The following is an 18,329-nucleotide window of genomic DNA, read 5'->3' on the forward strand; positions in this document are numbered from 1 at the left end:
TCTAGACCTGACCTGGAGGCACAGTCTCATGGGCTCTTGCTCCCTGTGCTCAGAAGCAGTTTGAGTCCGGGACAATCCCCAGGGCCATCAGGGGCTGTCCGGAGTGCTACAGCTGGCAGAAGAGCTACCAGCGTCCCTGAAGTTTGATCATTTTCAATGCCAATAACTAAGCTACAATGGTTCTCCCACACCTGGAAGCTAATGAGTAATGAGCACTATTAAGGCTTATTTCAAATGTAAAAAACCTTGAAATAATGTACTAAATTGTTCAGAAGGTTGTTTTCTTAGTGAAATGCTACAGGATTTTCTTTAGCCATCAAGAGTTTCTGCCTTCGTCCCAGTGCCGGTGAAAACGAGGGTGGAAGAATTTCCAGTGTTGCTGAAAACCGGATAAGACTTCAGCTGACAAACAGAGGAGACTTCAGATCAAGCTAGCTGCCTGCAGAACTTACCTGGACTGTGATTTAAGCTAGCTGCCTGCAGACCTGGACTTTGATTTACCTGGACTGTGAGTTAATTTATTGAGACACTGCTTTACCTGAACTGAGACAACAAACTGTAATCTACAACAAATTGTAACTCGGTATCTTTGCAAACGGTGTCATTGCTGGTATAATTTTTCCAAGGGCTTCTTGCATGGAGCCATCGATTGGCTTGGTATTGTGGCATTTTGTATCCTCCCTTTCTGTTTGTAGCAGGTTATTTTTGGTGTTTCTGTAAAAACCACTATGGTCGTTATTTAAATTAAACAAAAGGGGGAAATGTTAGAGTCTGTAAACAAGTCAAAATAACACCTGGTATTTTGCCAGGGGAATGTTAGAGTTGTAAACAAGTCTGGATGGTGCCTGGCAAAATGCCAGAGGGAATGGTTTGAGAAGTAACAAAAGCAAGCCATTAAGTGTGGAGATTCCTTATTGGTTGACTGATGTATCTAGTTTATGCTAATTAAGATAAGCTGTGCAAAATGTATAAATAGCTCTGTTGTTCTACAATAAATGGCTCCCTCTCCTGCTGTATCAATCTACAGAAGTTATTCGTCACCCCCCGGCAATCACCAGATTCTGGATTTCCACTGGATACTTCATATACCAAAGCTTTAACCTGAAGTTTCAGAAAACAGCATTCTGTGAATTCTTCAGTGTTTTCCAATTAAACTTAGATACCACTCTCAAATTAGAACTACATGACATCAAAAGGTGTTTTTTGGACACACACGGAACATAAAATAAAATATATTAACTTCTGCATTTCAAAATAATGATAGTTTAAAATTCTGTAGTTCAAGCATGAACTAAAAATAATTACATGATTTTTATTAAATATGCTTCAGCAACTATTTGTAAAGCCTTCTCACAAGTGATTTTAGAAAAAAAAAAGTAAGGGAAAAAGTATGAGTTCATTTACTGAGAATTTTGTACTCACCTGAAAACTGTATAATTGGTCCTGTTAGTGGTTGCAAGAAAATTCATGTAAGTGGCTCAGGGGTTCTGTGTCTTCTGGGCTCTCTGGACAACAGCTGAAATCTCCAGACATTATTTCCACAGTAAAGCCAACTTCAAGTGCCTCTGAAGAGAATATATATATATATATATATATATATATATATATATATATATATATATATATATATTCTTTTTTTTTCTTCAGGAAACCTTTATATTATATGGGAATGTTAAAGCCCCATACTGATTAGGTTTATGCAGGATAGAGTATCATAAGAATAAAAGGTCAAGTCCATTCTTTGATCCATTTAACTCCTTTACTAATCTTCTTAATACATAACAAACACACTTAGTGCTGGTTTTTATCTTTTTGTCTCTCTCTCTCTGGCCCAGGTGACAGAACCCAGGCCAATCTTTCTACCACTGAACAACATTCCAACTCTGTGTGTGATTTCTCAAATATAACCCAGAGGAAATGCTATATTTAAATTTCTATTATACGACTTTCTCTCAATCCTATTTTCGTAGCTGATAATATTTTAACATACTATTTGAACATAATTTTTTCTCTTCTCACAAATGTCTGCCCTTTCTTCTTTATTATCTAGAATACTTTATCATCTTCACTTTCATCCTGGCCATTTAAATCCTTTCACTCCTGCCAAATTTCTACCAGCCTTTAGAATTGAAAATTGGAATACCAATGATTTATTGGGGGTAATTTGAGAAAAGTAAAAGTGCAGATTCAATGATCTGGCATGCTGATTTGATTTTGAATTTAGGAATATGACAAAGGCACAAAAATGAAAAAAGTAATGATCTTGTTTAAAGCAATTTGAGTAAACTTAAATTTGTCAAAAGATATCATGATTCAAAAAATGACATATGAACAAAGACTATTTTTTATATCAGATTTCTTTTCTTTTCTTTCTTTTTTTTTTTTTAAATACCAGAGACTACACTCAAGGGTGCTTGGCACACTTAACCACTGAGCTTCATATCAGCACTTTTCATATTTTATTTTGATACTGATAAGTTGCTGAGACTGATCTCAAACCTTGGACTCTTCTGCCTCAGTCTCTTGATTCTCTAGGAATACAGGCATGTGTCACCACACTTGGTAGCTTCAATATATTTTTAAAGATATATTTCATCTACACAAATTTTTATATCTAAATAAGTTACCAAGTAGTAATTGACTGAATATAACTAATAATGAAATGTTATAAGGAATATATTACATTAATGAGATGTTTCAATAAGTGGTTACCTTCACAAAGTAGTAACTAACATCAAAATAGAGGGTTGCATGCTTGTAATTCAAATTATTCTGGGAGGTTGAGGCATAAGGATTCCAAATTTATCCCTGGGTTGAACACCAAGTAGCACAGCTTAGGAAAGGCAGGTTCCCCTTCTTCCAGTGATGACTGAGCTGAGTCTTAAGGAATTAGTAAATCCAAGAGGGTAAAGAGAATACAAAATAATTTTGGCTCATGTAAGTTCATATTTGACAATGATAACACACACACACACACACACACACACACACACACACACAATGTCCACATCCTATCTTCAGTGTAATCTCTTCCCCTCTTCTCCATCAGCACATTGAATATGACCTGCTCTCTCAATACACAATCATAATATGGGTCCCAAGAAGGGAATCATAAGACTGCCAAGCTATAGGAGAATTTATTTGTAAACAACTGAGTGCACAAGCAAAAACAAAACTTTTTTTTTTACATTGCAAGTAAAGAGGATTGTTATCCACATGATACACCAATCTTCTCATTATCTTTTCTGAATTTCATTAACACAACGGTCCCTACATCAATTTGAAATGGTCATAAAGACAGGTAGAAGATGGTAAAAATATCAAACTTACTCAGAGATAAGAGGAATCAAACATTTACTGATTGCCTATGATGTACACTATAGGAAATTTTATATACTTCAACTAAAATTTAAACATAGTTCCAGTTATTTGTTCACAGAAGCACTCCTACCTCCAGGATGGTCTATATTTTAATTGATCTTTCACTGTAAGTGCAAATTAAAATGAAACATTTGATCTTTCTCCAAAGATGTATATCATATGACCAAATACAGGTTTCATTTCAAAGTGGTGTGCTGCAGTCTGTCTGGGCACAAAATCACGAGCCACTCACAGCCTTGTAGATTCAAACAGCAATTCTTTATTCCCAAATTCACACTGGCAGTCTATACACGTTCTGGGGAAATCCACATTCTGCGCAAAATCCACGTTCTGAATCCCAAATACTCTCTGAATCCCTGGAGAACTCAATGGGAACTCAAGGAGCAGGTGTGCCTGAGGCAGCAGGATATGCCCTATTCCCAGCAGGGTACACCTTAAACCTAGAACCACCCTAAACCCAAGGAGGAGGATACTCCCTAAAACCTGATCTGCCCTAAACCCGGATCCGCCCTGGTCCTTGAGCAAGGTCACCTTACTCAAGCATACATGCAATGTCACTGCAAATGACCTGGGTTGAAAGGCAAGCCCATTTAAACAATGGAGAGTCCTTCCTCTAAGAAACATAGAGTAGGCTGACAAAGAAATTGTCATGCGCCATTCCTACTTGGCAATGGCTCTTAGCAGTAGTGCACTGTGAACTGGGTATCACTGGGCTCTGTGAAGAAAATTTGACTTTACTCCAACAGTAGAAGAGGCAGTAAGTGATCAAGGCAATTTTCTTCTTTAAATAATAAATTTGTGGTTTTAAAAGTTAACTATCATATTTTTGCACACTTATATGTAAGTGTGCAATGTCAACTCATGGCGTTCAAGATGCTATTTTGCTACTTAAATGTAGGATTCCTTTATTCTCAATTCCTGAGTATCATTTGTCCAGCATCAGGACTTCCTGGTTTCACCAATAAGTAAAACTCAAGATAGGAATGAGTAGGGTTCAGCAATCATGTTTCTGAGGAAAAGACAGCTGACTTCTGTTTTTAACCAGAGGTATCTTTCAAAAATTGTAGTTGTTAGCCAGCATAATGGCACACACCTGAAATCCCAATGGCTCAGGAATCTGAGGCAACAGGATCCCAAGTTCGAAGTCATCTTTAGCAACTTAATGTGCCCCTAAGCTACTTAGAGTGATCTTGTATCAAAAGGGCTGAAAATTTGGTTTAGTGGTTAAGTGCTTCCTGGGTTTAATCCCTGGTGCAAAAGAAAGAAAGAAAGAAAGAAAGAAAGAAAGAAAGAAAGAAAGAAAGAAAGAAAGAAAGAAAGAAAGAAAGAAAAAAAAGATAAAAGAAAGGAAAGATAATTACTTTTGAAGCTCCAAACTTATCATTTAAACAAGAAAATGCTCTTTATCACTCACTGCCTTTTCTAATGCTGGAATGAAGTCAATTTTCTTCACAGAATCCAGTGATACCCAGATCATGGTGCATTATTAATATGATCAATCTAAGATGTCCTCACCCCTCCAGCCAGCCCTCATTTCTATGGGCACATTCTTTTCCTGCTGGGCTATGTGCTCCTCCCCTTTCATGCCTCTATTTTCTCTCTGACCCTCTATCTACTCTCAGCTTCACCAGAGGATTATTTCTTGCCTGTGTTCAAACTCTGGCCAGTCATCACCACACTGCTTCTGGGATCTACCAGTATAACTCACTAACTAGCTTGTTTGTACAGGTCATCACCCCTCTAAAGCATGCTGTGTCATCAGTAGGAAGCACTGTTTAAAGGTTCAGGACCACAACCCCAGAGGGTACCTGAGAAAGAGGCCTAAAATGTTTGTCTCCTAAGAATACCAGAAGTGAGTTTAGAGATATGAACATCCCAGTTAACTAAATATTAGGTTTCAGCTTAGTTTATAGAATAGTAATAGAACTATTTACTTCCAGAGAAAATCAACAAGATATTATGCAATTTTTGAAAAGATCAATTTGAAAATACTAATGCAAGCAGAAGAAAAATAACGTGAACACATTAAACTAACTAATTTCAATAAAACATTTCAAGATTGATACATAGACCAGAGGTAAAGCTGTTAATAGAGCATAGCAGCCCACCCCATGTGTACAAGAGATTTAATTTAAAAAAAAAATGGTCTCTCAAAGACTGTACTGCTTGGGTTTCACAAAGATCAAGTTTTATGCAGTTTTCTGATTTACAGCAAAATGTACTGACTTAAAAAGATGTCTATACTTCAACTATCTTCTACAATCTTTTTTTCTTGCCTATCTTCAAACTGAGATCTGGGTGTTTTTAACCTAATAAATGTTACATTGTATGTATATTTTAATGGTATATTCGTGACTCACAGTGTGTGTACTAAATGAAAAAGGATTCTCTACCAAGATATATTCTTTCAAAGGGAAAGATAAACAAATGGGTCTATGCAAAGTAAACATTAACTTTGGTAGATTTCAGTTTAGGACATTCTATAACAAACATATTTGCAATTCCCCCACTCCAAAGCTGTTTAACTTTCAAATTATGAAATTCAAGTTAAGAATTTTAAAAATCTTTTTCAGTGAGACTTTATTATTTCAGCATTTGTTTTTCATTTCACAGGATTTTCAACCAAGTTCTGAGTGCTTAAAACTCTGTGACTAGTCTTTGGGAGCTTGGTTAGCAACATCTGCAACACCTGTGGTAGAAGAACTTGCTGTTAACACAGGCAGCAACTGATGCAGCTGTCCACACACAACAATTGCATTTGTCAGGTGGTCTGCAGCTTTCTCAAGTTTGCCTTGAGGTAGTAACTCTTCACCAAGCTGTATTTCTTCAAGGAAGACTTTATGAACAGCTTCAGAATCTTTAAGATCCTGTAATTTGGAAAACCCACTGTCTCCTGTGCAAACTTCTGATTTTCTTTTCATTCCCAAAGTTTGCTCTTGAAGTTGGAGGTGCTCTTCCTCTTGCAATTGAAGTAAATGCTGTAGCAGATGATGAGCTCTACGTACCCTTGTGGTCCTTGCACTGCCTTCGCTCACCCCTTCACCAGGTACAAGGAGTGCCACTGCCCTGTACTCAGAGTAGATGGTGGCTGCACTGACAGAGAGAGGAAGTTTAAAGAATTATTGTTTATGGTAAAGTTCATGTAGTAATTGTTTTTCACTCATCAGGCTTTGCTCTGCTTTAAATACCATAAATTGTAGTTCCCTGAAGTTACCTTCTTAGATTCCTTTGCTGCTTTCTCTTTAATTGGGATGTGTGTATTTTCTTAGTCCTTAACTCACCATACCTGGTGCTTTGATCTATCATAATTATATTGAGTCCAAAATTGTTATCAAGACATGTCAGAAACTCAGAATTCATCTGACTTCTAAATCCTGCTTAGTTTTTCAGCATGTTGTGTTTTTGCTTGTTAACTAAGTACCCAACAGCCCACATCCTTCCCCTTTGTATTTAGTGTTTTCCTTGCTTCTTCTCCATCAACTCACAATCATAAATTTGATGCCTAGGAAGAGTGTCAAAAGGCTGCCAGGCTCTTGTGTAATTTTAATAAATTTTCTTTATAATTAAACTTTCTTAAAGTTTGCAGCTTGTTAAACACAAAATAAGTAGAGATGATAGACTAGTGGAGGAGGAAATAGAATTTGCCAACTGATGGCCTCCATTTTGACAAGAGAAGATGAGGTTATTTTAAAGACAAAGGTCTTTGAAAGACTCATTTTGTATATAATTTATGGATTAAAAGAGAGGGCCCAGACATAAGCACAGACATCTAAAATCAACTGATTGTTGGTAAAGGTACCAAAATCAAATATTGTGTTTTTAATTATATGAAGGTTTATTTTTTCATATAGTTTTCCTCTCTGAACAGTTCTTGAGAGAACAACAAAATATATAAGTTTAATAAGGTGAATGTTGGATAAATGATTTTTTTTTTTTTTTTTTGTAGCAGAGATTGAACCCATGGGTACTTCACTACTGAGTCATATTTGTGCCTGGGTTTCACAAATGTGCTCAGAGCCTTGCTAATTTCTGGAGGCTAGCTTTGAAATTGCAATCCTCCTACCTCTATCTCCAAGCTGCTAGGGATTACAGATGTGTGCCACTCACCAGGCATGACAGAAAATAGTGAGGCTGAGCTCATTAGTAGAGTACTAAATCTAGGCAGCAGTGGATTCTGGTGGATGGAACTGAGTATAATTCATTCCCATCACCACTAAAAGAATGATTTAAAAAAAAAGGTCTCATAAGTTTTAAACATGGTCATGAGGACTAATTATCTCACCAAAGGCTTATTTTAGTGGAAGAATTGATGACAAATTTTAAGTAAAAAACAGTAAGCCTATATTTCATATATATAGTAATTTTTCCATATAATAGAGTGTGTCCTCAAAGAAAAGTAACACTTTAATGTATTTGGAAACATAACTTTTTAAAATTATATTTCTCATCTGCAGCTCTTCCGATCATAAATTGGAGATTATGTTTTCATTGCCATCCCTCACCGGTTTCTAAGTCATTACAAAATTATATTGTTGACACTGTTTTTTTTTTTAATGCGGTTATAAATCACTCAAAATATAGTTTCTGTGTTGGGGGGGCTTCTAAAAATCATGCAGTTCACATATCCTTTCTGATCTGTTAAAAAGAGAAAGCTCAACACATGTGATATGAAAAGGCTAAAAATGAGATTCGTTTTTCCAACTCAAAGTAACTGTATGCCCCCTAGCCTTCAGTTTCCGCAACTGCCAAGGCTACTCTCAAAATCGCTCTTCCACCCTGGGTTCCAAAATCAGTTGCTATTGGGCATATGGCTACATTCACATCCATTGTCCTATTGTTATGTTTCTAGTGACCAAATGTGATCACGAAAGGGATGTCCATAGTCTACAAGTTTGCATAAAAAGCTCCATATGCAAGCAAGACTTATAAGGTGGCCAATTTCAGGACACTCTGAAGGCTGGCCCTATGTATGACATAAGACTTCAGCTTCTTCTGAGAAATCTTCTGAAGGTGGAATGGCTTTGTTATCCTAGTAGTGCCACATTCCATCCACTGTGAGGTGTGCGAGCAAATCCATTTCCTCCTTTACACAACACATAGCCTTTTCAGTTTAACCCTCCAAACAGGTTTCTGGTCATCACCTTCTTGCTCCACATTTGGATAACCTGAGCCTCCTTCCTCTAGGTGGTCCTCTTAGAATAGCTGCTCAGATTCCACCTCAGTCTTACCCGTGCTTCTATTTTTACCTCTATTCTCTAGTATGGGGCATAACAGTCACCTGGTGGAGCAGTGGGGGGTGCCACAGGAAACAGGAGAAACCAAAGGTGAGGTGTGGTTGCCTTCTCCTTTGGAACAAAACGCAACCACTTTGAACTGGCACGTTTTTCTTCACTGGATGTGGATTTGTAAGAAAGTGAACAGACTTTTTTAGTTGAGGAGGGCTCAGGGATCTGACTGACTGCCAAGACAAAAATCTGCATCCCATCTCCAACACTTCTCAGTTGTCTGCAATTCTGTCTCAATGGGTCTATTCATGGTGCTGGGCCACCCACCTGGGAAACCCTTTTTAATCTTGCATACCACCAATGTTGTATAACTGTTGAACAAACAGCAAATCTCAGGAAGGAGCCTTTAAACCCATGGCCCTTTCAGGGACTTTCAGATGCAGCCCATAAAAGATTATGAATCTGGAAATCACCTATTACTTGACTTTTATTAAAATTATTTTTTAGTATTTTCTTCCTTTGTTATTTGCATTTTGGGAAGTATTCTTAGTGCTATACTGGTATTTGTTGATATAACTTATTGGTTAATTAATCCACTCTTTCACTCCATTTGTATCATGTATTACCTTCTTTTTTTAAGAGAGAGAGAGAGAGAATTTTTTAAATATTTATTTTCTAGTTTTCATCGGACATAACATCTTTGTTTGTATGTGGTGCTGAGGAGTGAACCCGGGCCACATGCATGCCAGGCGAACACGCTACCACTTGAGCCACATCCCCAGTCCATGTATTACCTTCTAAGAATTGCATTTTGGATAATAAGAATATGGTAGTACTACCCTTCTGATCTTGGAATTTGGAGTCTAGGGGCAATAAGTAAATATCAATTTGAGGAGAATTTGTTGCATAGTAGAAGATAGTAGAGTATACTTGGAGTGTGGAATAAGAGAAACTATCCTGGTATATGGAGGCAGGATGGCTTTCTTGGAAAACCTTTGAACTGAGATATGATGAATGACTTGGACTTGCAGAAATTATCTGTCAGATACCTAGATCTATCCAGCTAGGTCATACTTGAGAGAAATCTAATCACTTTAGCTGCTTTCTGTTCATTAGTAAGCTAAGATATAAATCATTTCATCCTTCTGCCACAGGTTTGATTTAAAAAATGTATATTAAACTCATAGGTTGCATTGTTGATGAGCCTTGAAAGTTTTATACTAAGTGAGAAAAGATACAAAAACAACACATATCCATTTTCATGAACTTTCTGAAATACACAAATCCATAAAAACCTAAACAGTTAAGAGAATTCCAGGTAGTGCGAAGTGGGAATGAGTGGGAAGTTAATGTTAATAGGTACTGAATTTCTTTGAAGGGACTGAAAAATAACCTCAAATCATTTAATGGTGGTTTCACAACACTTTATTAAAATAAAATTGAATGAACAAATTTATAAATTCAATGTGGTTATCACAATTGATGGCCATAAAATGATTATACTTCCTTAAGTTAAAACAGACCCCCAGACATCATGTGTAGGCATGTAACATAACATGAGAAGCTCCCAAGAACACAGTTTCTTCAGACTTGGGCATTCACCAACAAATTGTCATAGTTTTTTTTTAAATTTTCTCAGTTTTTTCTTTCATTTTTACAAATTTCTTTCTTTATTTTTTCTTTCCTCATTACTGCAGATGAACACAGAGACTTACACAAGTTAGGAAAGTGCTCTACTACTGACCTTCAACTGTCCTTTGACCCCCATTTTTATCTCTATTTTAAATGTCCATTCTGTCCTCAAAACTTGTGGTCCCCCTGCCACAGCTTCCTGTGTAGCAAGCATTAAGGGCATGTGAAACCATGCCTAGGAAAACCTCAATTTTATGGAGAACCAAAGACAAGAAAAGGAGTAAGAGGGGATGTGAAGGAGGAAGAAAAGATACTGTGAATGAGGGAACCTCGGCAAATATCGTAGAAGCTCAGAGTTTCATTTTCATAATCAAGAAATACTCCAACTCGACCTGCAGGCTTTTGCAAATAATGAATTAAAGATGGGGAGTTGGTGGAGAGAATACAGTGATTGTTCTTCTTCAAGGAAAATAAGACAAAACCTTTCTTAAATTCAAAACTGTCACTTGTAATATCTTTACACACACCTATAATCCAGTTGGAGGTGTTCCCCACATCCACCTCCCAATAGTGTTTACCAGAGTTAAAAGCCTCAGCACCCCATATAACATAACTCTCCAGTGTCTGGGGATTTTCATTTGCACCATCACCTCCAAATAACCTATTTCTAATTTCATCAGGAAGACTCATATAGCGATTGGCCCATCCTTGAATAAGTCTATTGTGTACTGCAAAAAAAAAAAAAAAAACAATCAGATCAGTAAATGGTGTCTGCATGCCTTGGGCAAAGATTATCTACCTTATTAATCTCTTTATTGACTCCTCCTTAAAGAAACTCTAGAGAGTAGAGAGATTTCAAACTCAATCATGTATGAAGAATGGTTCCTATGCCCTCATTAGCACCCAGAAATCTTTAAATTATTTTGGCAATCAAAAGAAAACTGAAGGTATTCTCTGCTGTATGAAGGGTGATTTAATATCTACTTTTGGATGGTTTGTTTCAGAAAAAAAACCCAAAGTCCTTTTTTCTTTAATCGAAATCTCTTCTTGAGTTGTTTTAATACCATTAATAAGTAGACATCACTTTGCTATGATTGTGCCCGCTTCATTATCACACATCAAATAATTTGAGGGAAAGCAACCATCTGTACCCTTTACTGAAAAGAATCTCTGAATTACATTATCTACTGAGACCATACATTCAATGAAAGTTGGATTTCAGCCTTCTGATATCTAAACCTCTTCTCTAGTGGGGCACAAACATGTCTGGGTCATGTTCAAAGATCACTTACCTTTCAGTTGTTTTGATTTCCATCTGATGGTATTAAAATTGTTCCATTTATGAGAAATTTAGTCATTTTTTGGTTTATTAAAAACTTATATTTTATAAATAGTAATTATTATTTGCTCATTGCACATCATAAATACACTTGAATATATAATAGATTGAAAGCCACAAATATCATATTTAAATCTTCAAAATTAGAATAAACTGAAATAACACAAAATATTTATGGCTGCTCTGAGAAGTAAGCATTGTATTGCTTAATAGCCACAAAACACCAATAATATTCCTTCTCTTCTACTGTCTGTATCATAATTGAAATATGTATCTGAACTACAAGTTAACCAATGTGGTCTTGATCATTGTATTATGACCAGACAGGAAAAAAAGATATAAATGTTTTCATTTCAAAAAATTAAAAATGGAAAGCATCTTTTTTGAGGAACCTACTAATATAATTGAACCTGAATGCCACAGGGCCCATTCCTACCTCGGAACTTGTTCAGCATATCCATGATTCCAGTGATGTGTAATGAAGAGACCTCTGGGTTCACTGGCTGGAGCTTCTGCATCTCCAGCAACTCGATTCTGTAAAGCATGACATCAGTTACACTTTCAAAACAAAGATCAAACACAAAATCATTACAAAATTACCACTTTTAATCCAAGATATTGTAGAAAGTGCCCATGTTGGTGAATTAGGAATACATTTTATTCAACACTCTTGGGATTGTATAATACTTTTTTTTTCTAAATCAGATGCACTAATATCCAGTATTTATTCTTCTCAAACATTATCAAACTTAAAAAAAATTGTCATCCCCTCCCTGTATTTCTGAATCAATCTTGGGAAATGCAAAGACCCTGGATATCTTACAGAAAGCAGATTGTTCAACTTTTGGGACTTTGGTCCACAGAGGTCACCAATGATGCAGTCATTGTTTTATAAATGGGAAAGATCCTTGAGCCAGCAACTTTGATCATCTCTGCCCATGGAGGGAATCTAGTACAGCCTGGTAGCACTGATCCTGAGGGGTCTCAGGCAGCCCTTCCCCTCTGAAAAAGGACTTTGTCATGATGAAACAGGATCTGGTCATTGTTACTCATGATAATGAAGCTCCCCTCCTTTTCCCATCCTAGGGAGTATTATTCTTTCCTATCTTGTTTATATTCTACCTCACTAGAATTGGATTCTTTTGTGTGATACCTTATGAAAATCTCCTTAGTCAGGTTTATTGAGACTGGGTAGAAGGAATGGGTGCAACAAAGCCCAGAACACCAAATCATTCTTAGGTATAGTTGAATTCATCCACAAAAGGTCATTTTTGAGACCAAGGAACATATTACCTCAGAGCTTCTTTTCAAACAAAATATTAAACATCTACAGACAAAGATGTTAATAACTGAAAACAAAAATTTCTCTTCTTCAAGATAAAAACAAGTTTCTCATAAACCAGAGATTACTACATAAAACTCACCTTTCAAATATGTCCCCTAAGTCCTAAAAGGAAAAAAGAAAGAGATAATATTAATAAAGTGAACACTGTTTTTCTGCATTCTCTCTGGTGCTTTGTTCTCTCTCTCTCTCTCTCTCTGAGTGTTTATTTGTGTGTGTAACATTTTTTTTTCTCTGAGTAATCATGTTAGACTATGTTAATACCAAAGCCAAAATTAAATGTGAAAGACAGCCTTGGTGTGCACTGAGAAGGATGGAGCTTACAAAGGATCTGTGCACTGATGCAACAGGACCTAGTTTCCAATGTCACTCGACTCCTGTCTTAGTTCCCAAAACAGATTTGACCGTCTCTGAAAATTAAAACTAAACAAGGATCTATTTGAAAAATAGTGCATTGTAATTGATTAACAAACTCTGTACATCTTGTCTAAGAGAGGGGCAAAGCCTCAGCTGCTTTTGGGCAGGAGAACAGAGTGTGATAATGGAGTTGGGAAACATAAACTGAATATTTCCTCAACAAAATTAACTTTCCTATGATCACTGAGTTTTGGATAATTTGCTGTGGGTATCATAGTCTTAATGATACAAGAATTTTGTCTTGTTTACCTTCTAAATGACTTATAGTCTCTCAAGATTAACAGAATATACAAAGACAGTGATTGGACAATGATGGGTATAAAGGATCTCCTGTCACTCAGCTCAGCACAGTGGGGTCTGCAGACAACATTGCCCAGACAAGAATTCCTCTCTCTTAGGAAAAACCCTCCTTGGTCACCTGGAGCAACTCCATGTCAGATTTGTGGTACAACTCCATCAGCTCTCTGTACATTTCCTTCAGCTGTTCTCTGTGTTGGGCCATTCTGATTGCACTGTTTCTGAGTTGCTGTAAAATTTCCTGTGCTTCTCTTTCTAGTGTCTCCAGTTGAAATCTCTCCTCTTCAAGGAGAAACTGATGCATCATTTGATATTGAACTTTGATCATGTTCCTCCTTAAAACTACATAGTCCTGTAGATATATTCATTAAAAAAAAAGATTACATTCAAAAGGAAATGTAAAACTTCAAATATTATTGTCTTAACCTCAAGCAAGTACTTCATATACTTTCCACCTGATGCCTGCAAAGTGTCTTTTATATTTACTAGTGCTGTCTACTGGACTTTCTGCTTCTTGTCTCCTAATTAAATCAAGATCTCTGCAGGATCCCAGCCTATCTCCCTATGATGCCACTTCAGTGTTTTTAATGAATTATTTCTTCTTTACCTCAATCTTCTCTTTTATTTTTGTTCCTTTGTCTGATTCTTCTACATATTTTAAAATACTTATATACACACTGTTTTGTGAATTTAAAAAATAGTCCACTTTGCCAATAGCTGAAAATCTATTTCTCTTCTGACTCTAAAACTAAGACTGTCTTATTCTCAGTGTCTGGGAGGATTTATCAAAATCTCCAAAGTTGTACAAGAAAAAACAGTCATACCTCATTCACCCTATATACTAGTATTCTTAACACTACCTTGTGTTGGCCACTACATTTCTAATATTACTAGATGTCACTGCCTTGTCTGAGAGGAAAACACTATCCTTCAATGTTAGCTCCAATTCAGCTGATAGCATCATTTTAATCTGCATAAAAATAAAACCTTTTCAAACTTACCACAAAGGACTCAGATTTTCTAATTTCTTTATTTAGATTATCTTGCATCTCCTGAGTCTTTTGCCACAAAGGATCCATTTTCTTTACAATTTTCTCCTGCAAAATTACCATAGGCTTTAGTGATTGGGAAGACAGTCTTGTAGGCTTCATCTTTTGTGTGCTAGAATAAAGCAGTGTTTGGTAGAACAGTAATCTTGAGTCTTAAAGAGTCAATTATTACAAAATAGTCCATATTAATTTTACTATTGGGTAAAGTAGAAGAAAAAATAAGATTTTTAAAGGAGTCCATAAATAATACAGTGTATTTTCCAAGAAAGCAGTTTTTATATAGTCTCACTATAAAAGGGTTTAGGCTTCAGTAACAGAAGTTCATGTTCCTAGTGCTAGCCATCTACTGTACTGATGCCCAATTTCACACATTTGGACAATATATTTACTTTTTAATTTGTTTTTTGGTACTGGATACTGAAAAAATTTTCACACATAGTACTCAATAATTTACCTCTGCACTATATCCCAGCCCTTTAAAAAAAGAAAAGAAGGAGAGCGTCTTGCTAAGCTGCCTAAGTTGGCCGCAAACTTAGCATCCTCCTGCCTCATTTGCTGAAGAGCTAGAATTATTGGCATAGCCACCATGTCTTGTTTTTTAGACAATATTTCTAGAGGAAATTCCCTTCATGAGCATTTAACTTATTTATGATTTTAGTGTCAAATTGATCAGCATTTATACAGCACATTTTCATGGAAACATCACCACCTCTAACATCTGCATGCTTATCCGCCTCATTATCAGGAGTCTTCATTCTTCTTTTGATCTGGACCCTACAGGTTCTAGGTTACATCACTCACCCTGTTCTCCTCTGCCATGCAGGCAACTGGGCTGTAGCTATGAACTGCATGTTCGGGTGATTCAGAGCAGGGTGCAGAGAGCAGGCTCCTGTCCAACTCGCAGAAGAGCCCCTTTGTCTCCCCATTTCTCCTGCAGAGCTTTTCCGCAGAGCTGCTGACAGAGCGATGTCTGGCCTGTCTGGCGTGAGAGGCCAGCTTCTTGAGGGCAGTGTTGGTCCTATAGTCTGTCTTCTCTGCTATTTTTCTGCACTCAGGGCAGCACCTGGGTGTTTGGGCTTCCTCCCAGCAGAAATAGAGGCAGGGTCGGCAAAAGGTGTGTCCACAGTCTATGGTGATGGGTTCTAAGAAGTAATTCATGCAAACGGGGCATGTGAGTGCACTCTGGAAGTCTTGCAAGGCATGAGAATCCATGTTTCTGAAACCAAAAATATAGAGGGTGGAGCGAGAGGAAAGTGGGAGACAAGAGAGTGTTATCCTTCTATCTTGAAGAAAAAATTACAATTATAAAAGGGCTTTGGTCACTGCTTTTTCAGGTGAGTCATGCATAATTTTTCTATTAACTTCCTGCAATACAAATCTAGATATAAAAAATATGGACAGGTTGAGTATCTTCTATGACACAAATGACAAAATGAGATGAGCATGATGTAGATTTAAAAAACAAACCTTTCTCATTAATTTGGGCAAGTTTAATACTGGGACAAATAAAGTTTAGGATGATTTCAGACTTACTTACATTACGTGTTTGTTCTGGATACCCACGTAAAATCAATCTCTCTCTCTCTCTCTCTCTCTCTCTCTCTCTCTCTCTCTCTCTCTCTGTCTCTCTGATTCAATGACTATAGTAAATGTAAAGACAGTCTTTATGACATATGTCTATGCTTTCCACCTCTCAACCCATAGATGTACTTTTCTAAAGACAATTAAAAGTAAGTTTAATTCATTTGAAGATTGCTTGACTTAATCACTGTTGGCTTCAACTTACAACTCCCGAAACTACAAACAGGTAAATTTAGGCTTGAAACCATAAATAACCAATATATTTCAAAAAAAGATAATGAAAGTGGGAAGTATCAATGCACCTCTTAACCAGCTATTTTGGAGGCTGAGGCAGAAGGATTAAAAGTATGAGGCCAACTTCAGCAATTTATTGACATACTGTCTCAGAATAAAAAATAAAGGGTTGCAAATATAAATCAGTTATAGAGAAATCCTGTCTTCAATCCTTATTACCAATAAGGAATGAATTAAGTTTTAAATTGAAAATTAGAATATAAATTCTGGGGATGTAATCAGTGGGAGAGCACTTGCCCAGCATTTGTAATGTCCTGAGTTTCAGCACATGGAATGAATAGGAAATTAAAAAGAAAATTTCTATTACTTCTCATTAAAGAAAATAATATTTCTCAGAATCAGTTCTGAACATCAGAGTGCCTTCATATTTTCAGAGGATGGATGCACATTCTAAAGTAATAATCAGCAATAATTCATCCATTGTTATTTAAATAAAATCAACAGGAAACCCCAGTGCAGTGGCACATGCCAACTATTCCAGCTGTTGGGGAGACTGAGGCAAAGGGACACTAAGTTCAAGGCCAGCCTGGAGACCTCAGTGAGTCCATTTCAAAATGAGTTGTAATACAGTGGTAGATTAGCCCTGAGTTCAATCCCCAATACCAAAAAAAAAAAAAAAAAAAAAAAATTGGTGACAGTGAGAGAGAGAGAGCATTAATTTACAATGGTAACCATGGTGCTTTCCTCTCCAGAGACTACCCTTCAGTTTAGAGATGTGTTGATGATCAATTCATCTTAATTTCTAGTTTTTTTTTTAATCTAGTAATCAAACTTCCCACTTGAAAACCTCTACAAGTTTGTTGCATCCACTGGGGTACTTGTCAAAACTAGATTGCAAACTGAAAGTTTTAAAGGGACAGCAAATAAAACTTTCACATCAATGGTTTTACAACCAAATCTATACCTAAAAATTCTAAGCCAACCATGGTGGCACACGCCTTTAATTCCAGCGGCTCTGGAGCCTGAGGCCAGAGGATGGAGTGTTCAAAGCCTGCCTCAGCAAAAGCGAGGAACAAAGCAACTCAATAGGACCCTGTCTCTAAAAAAAATACAAAATATGGCTGGTGACATGACACAATGTATGAGTGTCTCTGAATGCAATATTTGGTACGCCCTAAAAAAAATTTTAAATAGATGTGCATAATACTATTACATGCTAAAATATGTTGAACATTTTAAGCATTTCATGGGTTCTAAATTTGATGAAACTGCAAAAATATTTCATTTCAGACCTGGAAAATCTAATAAAACACAAGGTAATAGAATAAAAATTATTCAGATAACTTTACAGAGACAAATATTTTTAAAAAGGTATATATATCAGCAAAAACAAAGAAGGTTTTTTACTTGGACAAACCCAATTAAGTTGAAAAGTAAATTCAAACAATTTTTAGGAAAGAAAGTAAACTGAAAAGCCTTTCTTCTAAGTATCCAACTCACCATAGTCCGCTCTAAGAAAACTCAAGTCTGGAAGTGAGGAAAATTTGTCAGTAACACTCAGGTCTCCAAACTTCAGCAGCTGAAAATTTGGGCTGCTCCTTAGAGGAACCTCAGAGGAAAAACCATTCTCCAGAGAAGTGCCCTACTTAAATACCTGAGACTCACCTAAGACCACACCCACTATAGGTTACCTCTTCTGAAAGTGCTGGATTACACTATGAGATTACAGTGATTGGCTTTATATAATAGACTAAACAACTTTGATGAGATTTGGGGTAAGACACAAGTTCACATGAACCTAAGTTCACATGACTTAGGTTTTCCAAAGAGAC

At 36.6% G+C, this 18,329-nt stretch overlaps 1 protein-coding gene across 1 annotated transcript; it reads right to left on the reverse strand.

Annotated features, from left to right (window-relative positions):
• Positions 1-6,032: 6,032 nt before the first annotated feature.
• Positions 6,033-15,894, reverse strand: LOC144254299 (tripartite motif-containing protein 64-like). Its single transcript, XM_077797304.1, has 7 exons — positions 15,484-15,894; positions 14,635-14,730; positions 13,755-13,985; positions 13,002-13,024; positions 12,014-12,135; positions 10,817-10,966; positions 6,033-6,469 (listed from the first exon to the last, which is right to left on the reverse strand). The coding sequence occupies exons 1-7, from the start codon at positions 15,892-15,894 to the stop codon at positions 6,033-6,035; spliced, it is 1,470 nt and encodes a 489-aa protein (XP_077653430.1).
• Positions 15,895-18,329: the final 2,435 nt, after the last annotated feature.

This window comes from Urocitellus parryii, chromosome 4 (genome assembly GCF_045843805.1).
Source record: "Urocitellus parryii isolate mUroPar1 chromosome 4, mUroPar1.hap1, whole genome shotgun sequence".
NCBI classification, from domain to species: domain Eukaryota; kingdom Metazoa; phylum Chordata; class Mammalia; order Rodentia; family Sciuridae; genus Urocitellus; species Urocitellus parryii.